Genomic DNA, 13,703 nt, shown 5'->3' on the forward strand with positions numbered 1-13,703 from the left:
CAGATGCATTCTATATTATAACCATCTGAATCAGCATTCGCAGACAGGGCTCTGAGTGAAGTAATTATTACAAATCTAAAAGTTAAGGCGTTGTTTTGTTTGTTTTAATCAAAGCATTCACAGACAAGGACTGATTTTCTTTGAAAATAGCCATTCTATATACCATGTAAGTAGCTTTCAGGTTATAGGTTCATGTGTGTTTTACTTTATCTGAATATTACTCATGGTGTATGGTTTTGCATATAAGTTGCATGGCTTGCATATTGTTTCCTGCATGGACAGAAGAACATTAAGCAAAAGCATAAATGGATGATGGATAACAGCATATGATTGTCATCACTTACGTCAGTTCTGGGGATTTCAAGATATCCCTGAGAATATCTAGTGTTCATCTGAAAATATGCAAATACTAATCAGAGCCACTTAGCACATCTTACTGTTGTGCAGCTGAATCCTACTGAATGGCAGCTTTTTCACTCAGAGTAGTAGACAGAAGTTCTTTTTCTTTTTTCTCAGTTTAACCAGATCAGCTGAAAAAATAGTGTTGGATTTCCTATATAAAACTTTTCACATCTCTTCTGTTTTTTTCTTGAGCAGATACAAATTACATTGAACACATTTCAGATACATATATTTATCTCTAAAAGAGACAGAATACATTTGTAAGTCAGCTAAACCATTTTTTTTTCTTGTTTTCTCTCCACCATCAAGTGAGTTCTACATGTTCTTGGGAGTCTTGCAAGGGAAAAACTGCTGCAATTAAGTGCCTTTCCAAACTATCATTTGTTTAATATGTAGCCTGATGGTGCTTTTGAAACAAAAGTTAAAGGAGGTGATTACAAACTGCGTTGAGGCTTCTCCCATTCCAAAGCACTGTACTTAAACAGGTAAGTGTCCTCTTAATTTTTACTGAAATGTGGAAGTCCAGCAGGTCTCACCAGTGCAGTTTGAAACACGATCCTACGCTGATTCCTATGTTGTTATGAATTCACAGCTGATATCTTCAGACCACAAAGAATACTGCTGCAGTTTTCAAAGATACACAAGCCCTTTTCTGCATAAGAAAACTAATACAGAAACTGATTCACTTAATGAAATGCTCATATTTTGGCAAAGGGACACAAAAAGAATGGTGTCCATATACACATTACAGTTAGGAAAGAACGAACTTTGGTTTATGTCTAATCCCAAATTCTTGGAAAAACCTCAGCCGCTCATCCTGAAGGATTTGGAGTACCTGCATTCTGGCAAGTGGCCTTGTTCAGATTAGGATGCAATAACTAATAACTGTGACTAACAGCTTTTAACCCGCCTTACATGTTCTTAGTATGATTTAGTTAACTGCGGTCTCTACAACTGCAAAAATAAACATAATGCTTTCATCTGCATTTCATAACCCCTGTAATTGAATTTTGGCTGCTTATATTATTTGTCCTGTTGCTCCAGTTGTTAATCAGGGAAGTCCTTAAAGTACAGATGACAGAATCTATCCTGTCACAACAGTTAATCAAATGTATTAGGATCAAAGTGAGGCACTATTGAAAAGAGTGCCAGGAGGTAAACAGCAACTCAGGTTATGCATCCTCTAAGCAATGAACCCATCTGTAAATTCTTAACATTCCAAAGAGTAAACTAGTATTTAATAATAAAGTAAGACAATTCTTGGCACAGCAATTTATTAAAATGTCAGACCATTCAAACACCCGTGTTAGAAAGATGCAGATGAGAAGCAGCACAGCAAAAATAGTGACATTTGCAATGTTATCTGGAAGGAGCAAGTAAATTGAAAAGAAATTCTTCACTCTCCAAAGGAGGTGTGGAGTAGTAGGAGGGCTACAATAGAGCTTTACATAGCTTGGCTTGTTTTGAGTGCAATTTATAGATAGTGAGGCCACCTGTTTTCATGGAATAATACAGAGGTCAGGGAAATGCAGCTGACTGAAAAAACAAGGATAGCATACAATTCGCTTGTTTTGAGCACAGTGTATACATGTAGTGAGGACACTGGTCTTACTGGAATAATACAGAGGTCAGGGAAATGCAATTTACTGAACAAAACAACCATAGCAGACAGTTTGCTTTTAAGCAAAATAAATCTCAGGCTGTTGGCAAATAACAACCTTAGACATAAAACAGTGTCATTAAATTAACACGGAAAGAAATACTGCAGTATGCTGAATTCATTTTTAAAAAGTAGTCAGTGAAAATGCATTAAGGGTATGTCCCAACTTAAAGCCTTATTATCATAACACTTCTCTAGTGAGTAGGAACCTCAAGTGAAATAGCCTAGAAAGTGATTAAATGTAAGTCCTTCAGTTCCCAAAATGTAATGAAATGTTTTGCATTCTAAAATGCACTCAGTTTTGATAATCTTGTCTTTAGTAACAGAAAAGAAGGACTAGAGCATCGCCCTCTGTTCACAGACATTGGTGAGGGCAGGTTGGATTTGCAAGGACCTCACTTACAAGAGTGGAGTTTATATCACCTTTTCCTGTTGTGACAGGACAGTTTCTTTGCTGATATGAACCTGAAATTCAGTAGAAATAGAAGTCAAGTTATCTGCTTTGAGATCAGCAAAGGTGACCTTCACAGCATGAATAGGAAAAGCAGGGAGAGAGCAGTAACCCTAAGCCATTCAGTGGCGATGAGTTACAATCTAGCTACAACATTTTTGAAATGCAGCTGGATATGGTGATCCCAGATGAAGCCAAGACTATGACAGTAATCACAGTAGCACAGCTACTGAAGCTGCTCCATGAGGAAGCACACAAGGAAGGGAAGAGAAGGGGGAAAAAAACAGTAGGCATTGGAAAACTGTTTGTGAAATGCTGGCAAAAGAACAGCCACCATTACCACCAAACCCACATGCATTCCCATAAAGATGGCAGGTATATAGCCATACCTGTGGGCAGGCATCATCATGGGGCCAACTCCCAGCTGCTGTTGGTATCTAATCAAAAGGTCAGCAGTAATAATAATAAAACAAAAATAATTATCTGAAGCAACAGTATTTCCTTAGATGCTAAATTATTTATTCCACCCCAGAACACCATCCAACAGCAGGGTCATGGAGTCCTTCCTGCAAATTAAGTAGTCTAATGGTAAGACACAAATCAAGTTTAGGGTAAACTCTGTAACATTGTGAAGGACAGACAAATAAAAAGAAACAGCTTTTCTAATTATTAAACTGGCAGGCATCTGTCTCCTGCAAAGCATAAAGTGGAGAATCATCTAAATCTTTCCTTCGAAGAAAATGGCCAAAATGCTGAAGAAATAGAACAAAATATGGAATTGTATTTTTATTGTATCTATATTATTAATATAGAATCAGGAGCAGCTGCTCAGTTTTTCCAAGTCAATTCAACCTGTCACAGTGGCAGATAAAGCTACATTCAAGAAAATTTACATTTTATTTAAGTTAGTGAAAGTCAGTGGTTAGCAGCAATTTATATAGCCCATTGTCATGGTTTAGGCTGGGCTGGCCACTAAACGAGGGACAGATGCTCTCTTTTAACCTCTCCCCTCTCAGAAGAGAGAGAATAAGGGAGAGACTTACAGGTTGAAAAAGAAACTAAAACCACTTTAATGAAATAATAATAATAATGAAAAGATAACAAGAAAATAATGAAATATACACAATATATAAAAAGCCAGCATCAAGCTCCCAGGATGATGATCACATCGCTAACAGGCACTGGGAAAGTCCCAGACTAGATTCAGATGGGAGCTGGATTTGGGAACTGGATTCAGGAACGCACAGATCGGGATCAAAGGCAGACAAACAGTCGTCCTTGGATGCCGGACACTGAAGAAGAGAGAGTTATCCCTCAGCTTTTATACTGAGCATGAGGCAGATGGGATGCAATACCCCGTTAGTCAGTGTTGGTCACCTGTCCCATCCGCTCCTCCCTGCAGGTGCGACCCCTCTGTGCTCTTCCATTTTTGACCCTCCAGCGGGGCACACAACAAATTTAGCTGACCTTGGCTGTTATAGCAGTAAGTATAAGCAAGAGCCTCTCTGCATACCATTCCTTGGTATTAACTATAAAAATCAAACCTTATCACTCTGGAAGCAGACACTGTCTGAAAAATATGCCATAGTTAGTTAGAGGAGACTTAACTGAAAAGTAAAATTACTGAAAAGAAAATTGTTTCTATTCTATCTCAAACCAGGACACACGTGCTCTTACAATCCTCTCGTTGCTGAAAGACTGCCAGAGAAACCCGATAAAGGGGGTCTGCTTTCATCCTACAGGATCTGCAGTTTTGTTAGGTTAAAAGGAAGAGGAACATATGAATGCACAATTCATTGCAACACCAATGATGAAGCCAGAGTAAGAACAAAGAAACGCTAACAAATTAAAAATGAGAGCTGAAATTGTCAATATAAAGATGCTAACAATATCCACAGGATACTGAACTACTATAATAAACTTGTGCTGTAAGAGTATGTGGTAAACAGAGGGCTATCATTTCCGGGTTTTGTCAGAGAAAGAGTGGAGGAAGCTAGAAGGAAATCATCATAATCTAATATAGATGACATATTTTATAATTATTTTTAAAAAATTAAAGTGTCAGTTATTCAAAACTAACATAATAATAGTCTTACTTAAAACGTCACAGTACTCATGGGGAAAAAAGAATATTTTTTTTTTTTGGTTTACAGCTGTAGGCTTTGCATAAATATTCTGCAGTAACTGCATTTTAAGAGATTGAGTGGTTTTATATCCAGTGTTCTCAAACCCATCAAATATTAAATCCCAAAATGCTTTTTAAAATGTAAGCCTCTATTACACCTGTTTGTACATGTGATACCTACACTCACTTGAAGCACAGAGAACTGATGTAAGCTCGTCCAGATAATGAATTCACACTTTTCCAAGGAGTGGGAAACAGCTTGAGATTTACAAAAAGACCAGTCCTGTTTCAACTATTAAAAACTTCCTTAACTCTTCAAAGGAATGTAATTTTACATTACATTTGTAAACAGAGAAATCCAGGCAGAAAGAACTTTCATATGAAATAATTCCCACAATACACAGCAAACAGCCCCAGTGTATGACACTAATATAGATCTGTTTGTTTCCTGGACGGAAGGGCACTATGTTAACTATGTGTGTACACACATATATATTTTCTAAACAGAAAACTGACTCATGATAGCTAATTTTTGTAATGAACTCCAGAAAATCGGGACTCAATCTAATATTCTATCCCCAGGCATTCTCTAGGTACAAAAATGTTCTTCAAAACTCATCTTTAATGTTGAAATGTGGCTGATCTTCAGGTTTAAAGTCTAGATTGGGGCTGCCATCCTCATTCAGAATTCTTCGAGAAGTATAGCCAACAATTGGATATTTGGCCTTATAAACATTATTGAAGATATCATCCAGGGACTTCAGTTCCTCTTCTGTGAGTCCTGTCTGAATGAAATATGGAAATGAAAGTCCTGTCTCAAAGAAATAAAAATACAGATATTTACATGCATTTTTCTTTTTTACTCGTTACTATAAAGCTTAGGGTCAACTTTGGGGTTTACTTTGCAGAGCATGATTAACAAAATTGAGAGCGTAACTTGTAATTTTATTATTTTCTTTCAAATTCAGCCTTAACAAAACTTTAATACATTCAGGTCAAACAAACTGTTAATCTCCCCTCATTTTCCCGGCATAAGTAAATCACACCTCAAACAAGCAACAACCCACTGTCAGAGATAGCATCCACCGCCACATCAGTGACACAGGATACACGAAGTCATTTGACAAAGTGATTTACTCTCTTTGGAAGCATCTTTTCAAACAGCAGGTAATTTCCCCTTTATGTGCTTACATAAATTGTACTGATTACACAGATTAAAAACTTGCCTCTTTAAGGCTGTTAACGCTGCACCTTTCATGAACAGTAAATGCATATCCATTCTATGTATTTAAAAATATTAATGCATTGGGTTTGAAGATATGAATCAACTTAAATAAATCCATACAAATATTTTAATATTATCATTCATCATCTTTCAAAACCATTAAACTAACAGTCCATTATCTTACTATGTCATGTGTAAGATCTGCTGGATCCAGAGACATCTTTGCAACTCCTCTTGTTGAGTCTTTTCCAACCAAAGCATTGTATGGGGCTCCTTTTCCATAAAATTCTGTCAGATTAAAAAAAAATAATAAAATCCAATAATGATCTGATGATGTACAGGATACAGTCAGCCTGTGCTTTTCACCAGGCTGTTACACTTGTCACTGAACTGAAAACAATAACTCCAGTCTGAGACTCTTCTTTCCAAAACAGACTTTTGATTTGCTACTTTTTGATAAGATATCCCAGTCCTTAAAAAAATGAAACAGAGGGTAGGGTTATACAATACAACTGTTGAACTCCTATACTGTGGTCTTAAAATTTACCTATTATTTACAGAGCTGTGCCTTACATTCTCATGAGAGACTCCAGACTCTGCAGGGGCAACCCTCTAGCCATCTAACTTAGGATTTGAAGATCAGCCAACATTTATGTCCAGACAAGCTGTGTTAACAAGCTTAGTACAAACAAAGCAACAAGCCATTAGTTTGCTTATGATGACGTTAAGTTAAGTGTCCAGGACCCCCATGGTCCCTTCAAAGATTTTACAGGAAATCTGCATTAATTAGCAGGAGTTCAAATTAAAGCGTGTAGTTCTTAGGGAAGGCACAAACAGCAAATACAGAAATAAATGGTTTAGGCGTAAATGATGTGACAAGAAGCCTCATGAAATAAGAAAGTTTTAAAGGAGAAAACAATTACTTAGCTCCCCCACCCTCCTTTCAAAATCACAGTTAACTCTTCTGAGAGGTTTGACCATACCACTGGACAGCATGGGCAGGCAAACATCCACACAAGAGGAAAAGATGAAGCTGCAGCAATGCTGATGTAGTGTAGTGCAATACGGGTACATCCAAGTTAGCTTTGACCCGGTCAGTTCATGTACACAGTGCAATAAAGCACTGTAGCACCGGCTTCTGTATAGCCTGACCCCACATCTCCTGAGGGCTCAGGGATCTGGGCAGGTACCTTCAGCGTTTCTGTCATCAGCGCCCAAGCTAACTGACTACGCCAGCTTGTCTGTCTACGTGCACTGTAATCTCAAAGAGGTATAAGTTTTAGACAAAACCTTAGTGGGGGAGATGTTGGGGAGGAAAACCGAGTTTTTTAAAAAAGGAAAAAGTATATTATTTTTGTTGCAATTGAACAGGCTTCTGATGCACTGGGAATATTAAAAAACAAATGACAGAACAATAACATGAAAACAAAGCAGACAACTGAGAAGAAGCAAACTCACCTTTTCCAGAAGTGACATCAAATACTACTCCCTTCACTGCCAGGTAAATGGGCTGTCCTTCCTGCAAAGAAAGCCATCTGTATATCCTCAACACTTAAGCATAGGCAAAAGGCAATTAGTTTTAGCTATAAAATCCATAAGCACTCAGTAGACAGAATTAAATTCTCTGTTGTATGTTTTCTCTTGTTTGTGTGTATACACAAGCATACACATTATCTCTCTTGAAATTTCTTGTTTGTGCTTTAAACTGTCCTTGAGATTTTTTTTTTTTTTTTTTTTAGGATTTAAGCAATTTAAGCATATGGAATGAGAGAATCTTTTTAATCTAAATGTCACAATCATAGAAGACCTGTCCCTCTTGCAAGTCACCTCTTGTCTGCACACTTGTCTGCTAGAAGATGATCAACTGCAGCTTTCCATTCCTAATGCAGATGGATATTGCCCAAGATAAAAGGGTGTGTGGCTAACAGAATTCTTTATTTGATTAGGACAACAACAGATAAATACATAAGCACACACAAATCTGATCTGCTGACATCTGTTTTACTTAATAAGCCAGTGCTTCTGCTTTGTCTTTTATGCTCAAGATGTATTTTTAGTCAGGTGCTGGTTAGTTTCTTGAAAGTGTCTAGAGAAGACCCTGAGAAGGTCAGCCAACAAGTTTTTCAAAAGTGAAGACGTAGGCATATCAACATAGGACCTTATCATTTTGAATGTGAAGTTCTGCTGAGATTTCTGCATCACAGAAAGCTAAAAACTATCAAGTTGAAATGGCTTTGTTATTTCTACAATCTTGTAGGGGGAAAAAAAAGGGGTCTAAATACATGGTTTAAAGAATTATCGAGAGAAAATTACTTTGGGTCCAACTTACAGTAATCTGAAATTCACTGGCATGACTATCTTGTCAAGCAGGCAACAAATAAAATAGGAAAGTGCTACCTAATTGTCTGTACCCAACTGCAACGGACCAAAACCAGCAGCTGCCAGCAGGACAAAGGAATAGCAAGCTAGCAACACGCGAATAACAACAAACTTCTCACGAACGCCTAAAAAGCAAGTTATCCCGTAATTTCTGGGAGGGAGGGAACAGCACAGCAGCAGAGCACAAGAAACCCAAATTTTAACGTGGTTTCAGGGCACCGAGCAGCAGGGGAGGAGGCTATCGCTAGAGGCGGTGCGGTGCCAAGCTGCGCTACCGGCCCTGGTGTACCAGCCCGGCCCCGCGGCTGGAAAGACCCGGCCGGGAGGCTCGGGGGCCCGAGGCCCCGCCGCGGCTCTGCCTGCCGCCCGTCCCTACCTGCTGCCCGTCGTATCTGGCCAGCTCGGGCTCGGTGAAGAGCCGGACGGGAGCCTCGGCCGGCGGCCTGAAGCGCAGCTCCCGCTCGCCCGCGGCCAGCAGCGCTCCCAGCAGGGCGGCCACCAGCAGCCGCAGCGCGCTGCCCGCCATGCCGCCGCCGGGAGGACGCGACGGGACGGGCGGCGGCCCCGGCCCGGCCCCGCCTCCAGCCGCCGCTGGGGCAGCCCCGGGCCCCGCTTGGCCCCTTCGCCCCGGGCCACCGGGTCCGCGGCGGGGAGCGGATTCCGCACCCGGCGCCTCGGTAGCTTGGTTAAATGTAAGTACGTGGGAAGAGTTTAAGGCAAATTAAATAACTGCCTGGAAAGCGCCCGGCGCGACTCCAAGGAAGAGCCATGAGAGGCTCAGGACTGCAGCTGCGGGAGCCGTCGTACAGCTGCTGCTAAAACATTCCTCCTTTTACTTTTTTTTCCCCCCTTCTGGACTTTCTCTGCTTGCTGCTTTAAATGTTTATTCACAAAATCAGCACACGTAAGGCAGGCTTCTTTTTGACTTAAAAACAAAAACAAACAAAAAAAAAACCTGTCATTTTTAGCCTAAGGAAGGAGAGAATAAAGAGGAAATTTTTAAATTACGTGATTTCCTCATGCTATAAATATGCCACTGGGAACATTCTGGGCTGGCGGAAGAATAAGCAGGTTGACATTTGTGATTCTATATGCAATTAAGAAAATTAGCAACTCGCTGCAATTTAGATCCATAGATCACATCCCTCACTGTAGTGCTGGCAGCGAGGACTTGAAGGATTTAAAGCCGGGATGTTTGATGCTGCAGCACCCAGTCTTTCTGACTACCGTGCTGTAATTCAAATCCCTGTTTGGTGTCTCTGCTCCTTGTACAGCATTTTGTGAAAGCTGAACAGTTTGGAGAAGGATCTGGACAGTAAATAGGAGATAGAAATGGGTTTGCTCTCTGTTTTAAGGATTGTTTATAAACTTCCTGTATAAAATCCATACATCCACCTCATAGGAGGCCTGTTCTAAGTTGCCTGAGGTAACATCCTTTTCCACGGGCTGTCCAAAGACAGTTCTGTACATTGGTGTAAATGGAGCTGAAGTACCTAATCCAAAACAACACCTCCATAGTTCTCTTCTGGGTGACAAAAGCAGCACAGGATGAGAAGCACAGGGGAGTGAGGGCATGTCACCACAGTATGGCAGGTGATGACTGATGGGCCACATCCCGGTGTGAGGAGCTGAGCCAAGCCTGCAGAGCCAGGGAGTGGGGAAGGTGAGCTGCCGTGGCCGTCTGGAAGCTGTCTGCTGCTGGCTGGTGTGGCAAGGGCAAGCTGAGTTTTGGTCCTGTTGGGTTGAAGGGTTACAAGGCTGTTATTGTGACTCTCCTGAAGTTGTGAAGTTTGCCTACGCTGCCTAAACGAGCTGGGCTTCAGAACAGGCTTCCCATCCTGGCTGTCTGTCACATCCATTCGCTGACTCCACACGCCACAAGACAGATGTGAAATGTCAAGCAGAAGAGAGACCTTTAGTAACGCTTTGGACAAAACAGCTCCTGAACGCTCCCGTTGCATGTGAGAAAGAGCTCTGGCATTTGCCTGGTTGTTCTGCCTGCAAATACGCTCTGCATAGCTTGCCACAGAGCCCCATGCTGCTGGGAAATATGCAAAAGTTTAATTTGTCAGTTTGGTTCAATCACATGATAGATTTACCTTTTATTCTGAAATAACTATTTATTAGTGTCTCCTCAGGGGAGGGCTGCAAGTGCTGAATCCTAGCCAACATCTATCTGAAGCATCACTGATTTGGGGGTAAGTTAGAGCCTGCCTTTGAACCACAGACATCTGAAAAATTAATAACAAGAACTAAAATATTTTCTTTCTGAAAGGAGAAGCTGTATATTAGGATTGTTGATGTCAAAGGACTTCAAACCTTGGTTATTAACTTACTAGGTGTGGGTTTCAGGCTTAGGGAAATGACCTACTGAGCAGGGACTCCACTACAGTGTTGCGTCTCGATGCAAGAAATGTGCATGCTTTTTCTTGATGATGAAACATTAACAATTACTTCCATGCTGGGGAGGAAAAATAGCTGTGTAGGTATTTGTGGAGGGACGGCTCGTGAGTCAGCTCTTACGTGGTTTTGGCTTTTATCTTCCCCCGAGTGCCCCATCGCTGCTGCTCCTCTGCCGGCGCAGCGTGGGTGGGTCTTCATAGGAGCCCTGCAGAAGTTTTGTCTGATTGCCAAGCAAGTCTGTTGCTTTGGTGTTCTTCTAGCAGCCTTGAGCAGCAAAAAAAAAAAAAAAAACCAAAAAACACACAACCAAAACCAAACAGTAATGCATATTACTGGGAGAGCTGGCAAAATTGCTTTAAATTGCTTTTCCAATCTCGTTCAGTCTTGTGTAGGAAAGTTTGTGTTGTGAAGTGTATGGTGTAGAAAAGACTCTCATTTCCCTGTCACTACATAGCACACTTTTGTGTTTTCAGTGGTGTGAAATGTACCTATAAGCCTTATAAAAAAGCCTGCTTATGCGTGCGACGAGTGCTGCATTGGACGGCTTCATACTGCCTAAAGCAAGAGAGCTCGGCAGAAACTGCTAAGGAAGCTCTGGAAGCTGAAACAAGACCCCACTCCTCCATGGCCGTTCCAAGCCATCGTTTCAAGCCCCGTCCCCCACAGCCTGGACATGGAAAACGAGGGCGGTTACCGCCGGGGGTGGCTGCCGGCGACCCCTCCGGCAGGCCGAGGGCCTCCTCGCTGCCTGCCGCTGAGGTGAGACCGCAGCTCCGCCGCCTGGCCCCTTCTCCACAGCCCGGCACCAACGGTCGCCCGGCGGCCGTTACAGCGGCTCGCGCCGGACTACGCCTCCCAGCAGCCCCTGCGCCGCTGTGGCGAGGCCGCGGCGGCGGGGCGGGAAGGAGCCGGCGGGCGGGCGGCTGGGGGGTCCCGGCGCCTGCGTGGCCCTGCCCGGGTAGGGCAGGGCGGCTCGGCTCGGCTCGGCTCGGCTCGGCCGCGGTGTCGCCGTACCGTGCGGTGCGGCTGGGCTGTCTCCCGGCCCCCGCGGCGGCCCCTCCCCGCCGCCGATGCCATGCTAAGACCAGAGATCTCCGCATCCTACCAGGAGGTACGCGGGGGAGGGGGGGCGGCGGGGGCAGGGCTAGTGGGTGGCGGACCCCAGCTCGCCGGGAGGGGCCGGGGCAGCCGCCCGGGCGGCGATGTCCGACCCCGGGGCTTGGCGCTTGCCAAGCGGTTATACTCAACGCTGGCGCCGTGAGCTTATTTCTGCTTCGGTGCAGGGCTGGCCGCGTCCCTGCCGGGGACGAGGAGCCCTGGCGACGCGGGCCGCCGGCCTCACGGAGCCCTCTGCAGCATCCCTTGCCCGGTCTGGCCCCTCTGCGTCGGCTCAAGCGTGGCCGAGCCGGGTGAGTCTCGCCGTGAGGCCGTGTGTCTTCACCTGCCTGGTGCTGCCCCTGGTCCTCCTTCTTACTGCTGGGTAGCTGGGATGTCAGGTTGCGTCCGTACTCGCCAGAAAGAAACGGGTGGTTTCGGTGCGCTTAATTTCATGTTTTACCTTTAAAGGTGGTTAAAACAATCGGTAGCAGTACTTGTTAAGTGTTTGAGCTAGGTATAGCTGGCCGGTGTGCTCTGTAACTGGGTCTTTCCTAATAAGGAGATGGTCTGTCGGGCGTGAGAAGCGACTTTGGTACCGGAGCTCTCACATATGAAACTGAAGGGCCGCATTATCGTCCTGCCAAGAGCCCGAGGCAGCGCCTAGTTTGCATATCAATGTACAGGCTCCAGCAACCGGAATTCCTTGCTCGTTCCTATCTCTCATACTAGAGATACAAGCTATTTGTGCCAAGTTCAGCAGCGGTGGAGACTTGTCACTTTTGCTTGCGTCTTGCAGGCGAAAAGAATGCAGATGTCTGTCTTCCTCTGCATGTGATAGGTAGTTTGGGGCTCTGGTTTACTACATTCTAATTTAGTTTAGTACTGTCTAGTTTCAGCTTCTGGTTTTTGTGCCAGACTAGAAGGCATTGGAAGGTGATGAATCAGTGGACGAGCAAAAGGCCTGTATGGACAAGTTCTCCTTTTATTTAAGAGGGGTTTATCCAGTAGAAAGGCTTTATCCTGTGATTATCAGGATGAAATTAACACGTGTAAGAGCTTGTATATAAAGGTGGTGCTTGAGAGAGTGAAGTCGCATTGATCCCTGAAGTATGGACTCGACTATGCATGTTACATTTCCGCCTTTTGTATCAGCCACCACTGACACTGCTCCATATGTTTGGGATTGTCCCAAACTGTGATGCAAGTCTAGATGGTAAGTGCAGCAGCTGTGTTTCCATCCCTTCTCTGGCACATGGGGTAGTCTGTGATACTCCTGCCTCTAGTAGGGATGCTCAAATGTTTTGAATTGCCTTTTCTGAGCTTCTGTTTGTCCAGTGCTTTTCTGTGTGCAGGACTGAAAAGGAACTGCCGGGTCACAGGCAGGATCCTGCAGTTGTTTCTCACTCAGCTGTACGTGCCAAGCCCAGAGGAATGCTGAACAAAGATCTGTTTCGTGCCCTTCCTGCTCTTGACATCTTATCCTATCTCTGCATCCTATTGCAAGCTTAACTGCCTTGCAAGTTTGTGTTCCTTCTGCATTAGCACCACACTTCACCTCTTTATCAAAAATAAGAGCCGGCTTGTGAGGGTGAACATGGTTGGTGTATGCCAGGTTCACTGTTGTGGTTTGCCTTGATTTGGGGATTCTGTCAAGTATGAAGAAACTCGAATCAGCTGTCATGCAATAATGCTGTCCTGGCTTCCCAGTTGTTAGGAGACTGTAGCTCAGTATGTCTGTGAGTTGTTGGGTTTGTAGGTTTGTGCTGCTGTGCCTTGTAGAGTCAGTGTGCTGCATGCTGTACACTCAGAACATGGCGTCTGAGCCATGAACAGAGCTAGGTTCTTGGTGGTCTCAGTGGGTTTATGCAACTTCACCTCTTGTAAAGTCAGGTGTTCAGGATTTGCAGTGAAATTAGCTGTTTTTAGGGGGTCTTACACATCAGCTCAACCTACTCACTGC

At 43.6% G+C, this 13,703-nt stretch overlaps 1 protein-coding gene and 1 long non-coding RNA gene across 2 annotated transcripts; one reads left to right on the forward strand and one right to left on the reverse strand.

Annotated features, from left to right (window-relative positions):
• Positions 1–847: 847 nt before the first annotated feature.
• Positions 848–7,915, forward strand: LOC309670268. Its single transcript, XR_014268983.1, has 3 exons — positions 848–887; positions 7,235–7,364; positions 7,603–7,915. It is a non-coding gene; the product is annotated as an uncharacterized lncRNA (long non-coding RNA).
• Positions 5,247–8,772, reverse strand: NENF (neudesin neurotrophic factor; the record flags this gene model as incomplete). Its single annotated transcript, XM_082481144.1, has 4 exons — positions 8,619–8,772; positions 7,322–7,382; positions 6,048–6,151; positions 5,247–5,423 (listed from the first exon to the last, which is right to left on the reverse strand). Exons 1-4 carry the CDS (start codon positions 8,766–8,768, stop codon positions 5,247–5,249), a joined length of 492 nt encoding a protein of 163 aa, XP_082337270.1. The 5' UTR covers positions 8,769–8,772.
• Between the last annotated feature and the right edge of the window lie 4,931 nt (positions 8,773–13,703).

The sequence above is a fragment of the Vanellus vanellus genome (assembly GCF_965231255.1).
Source record: "Vanellus vanellus genome assembly, chromosome: 3".
Taxonomy (NCBI): Eukaryota; Metazoa; Chordata; class Aves; order Charadriiformes; family Charadriidae; genus Vanellus; species Vanellus vanellus.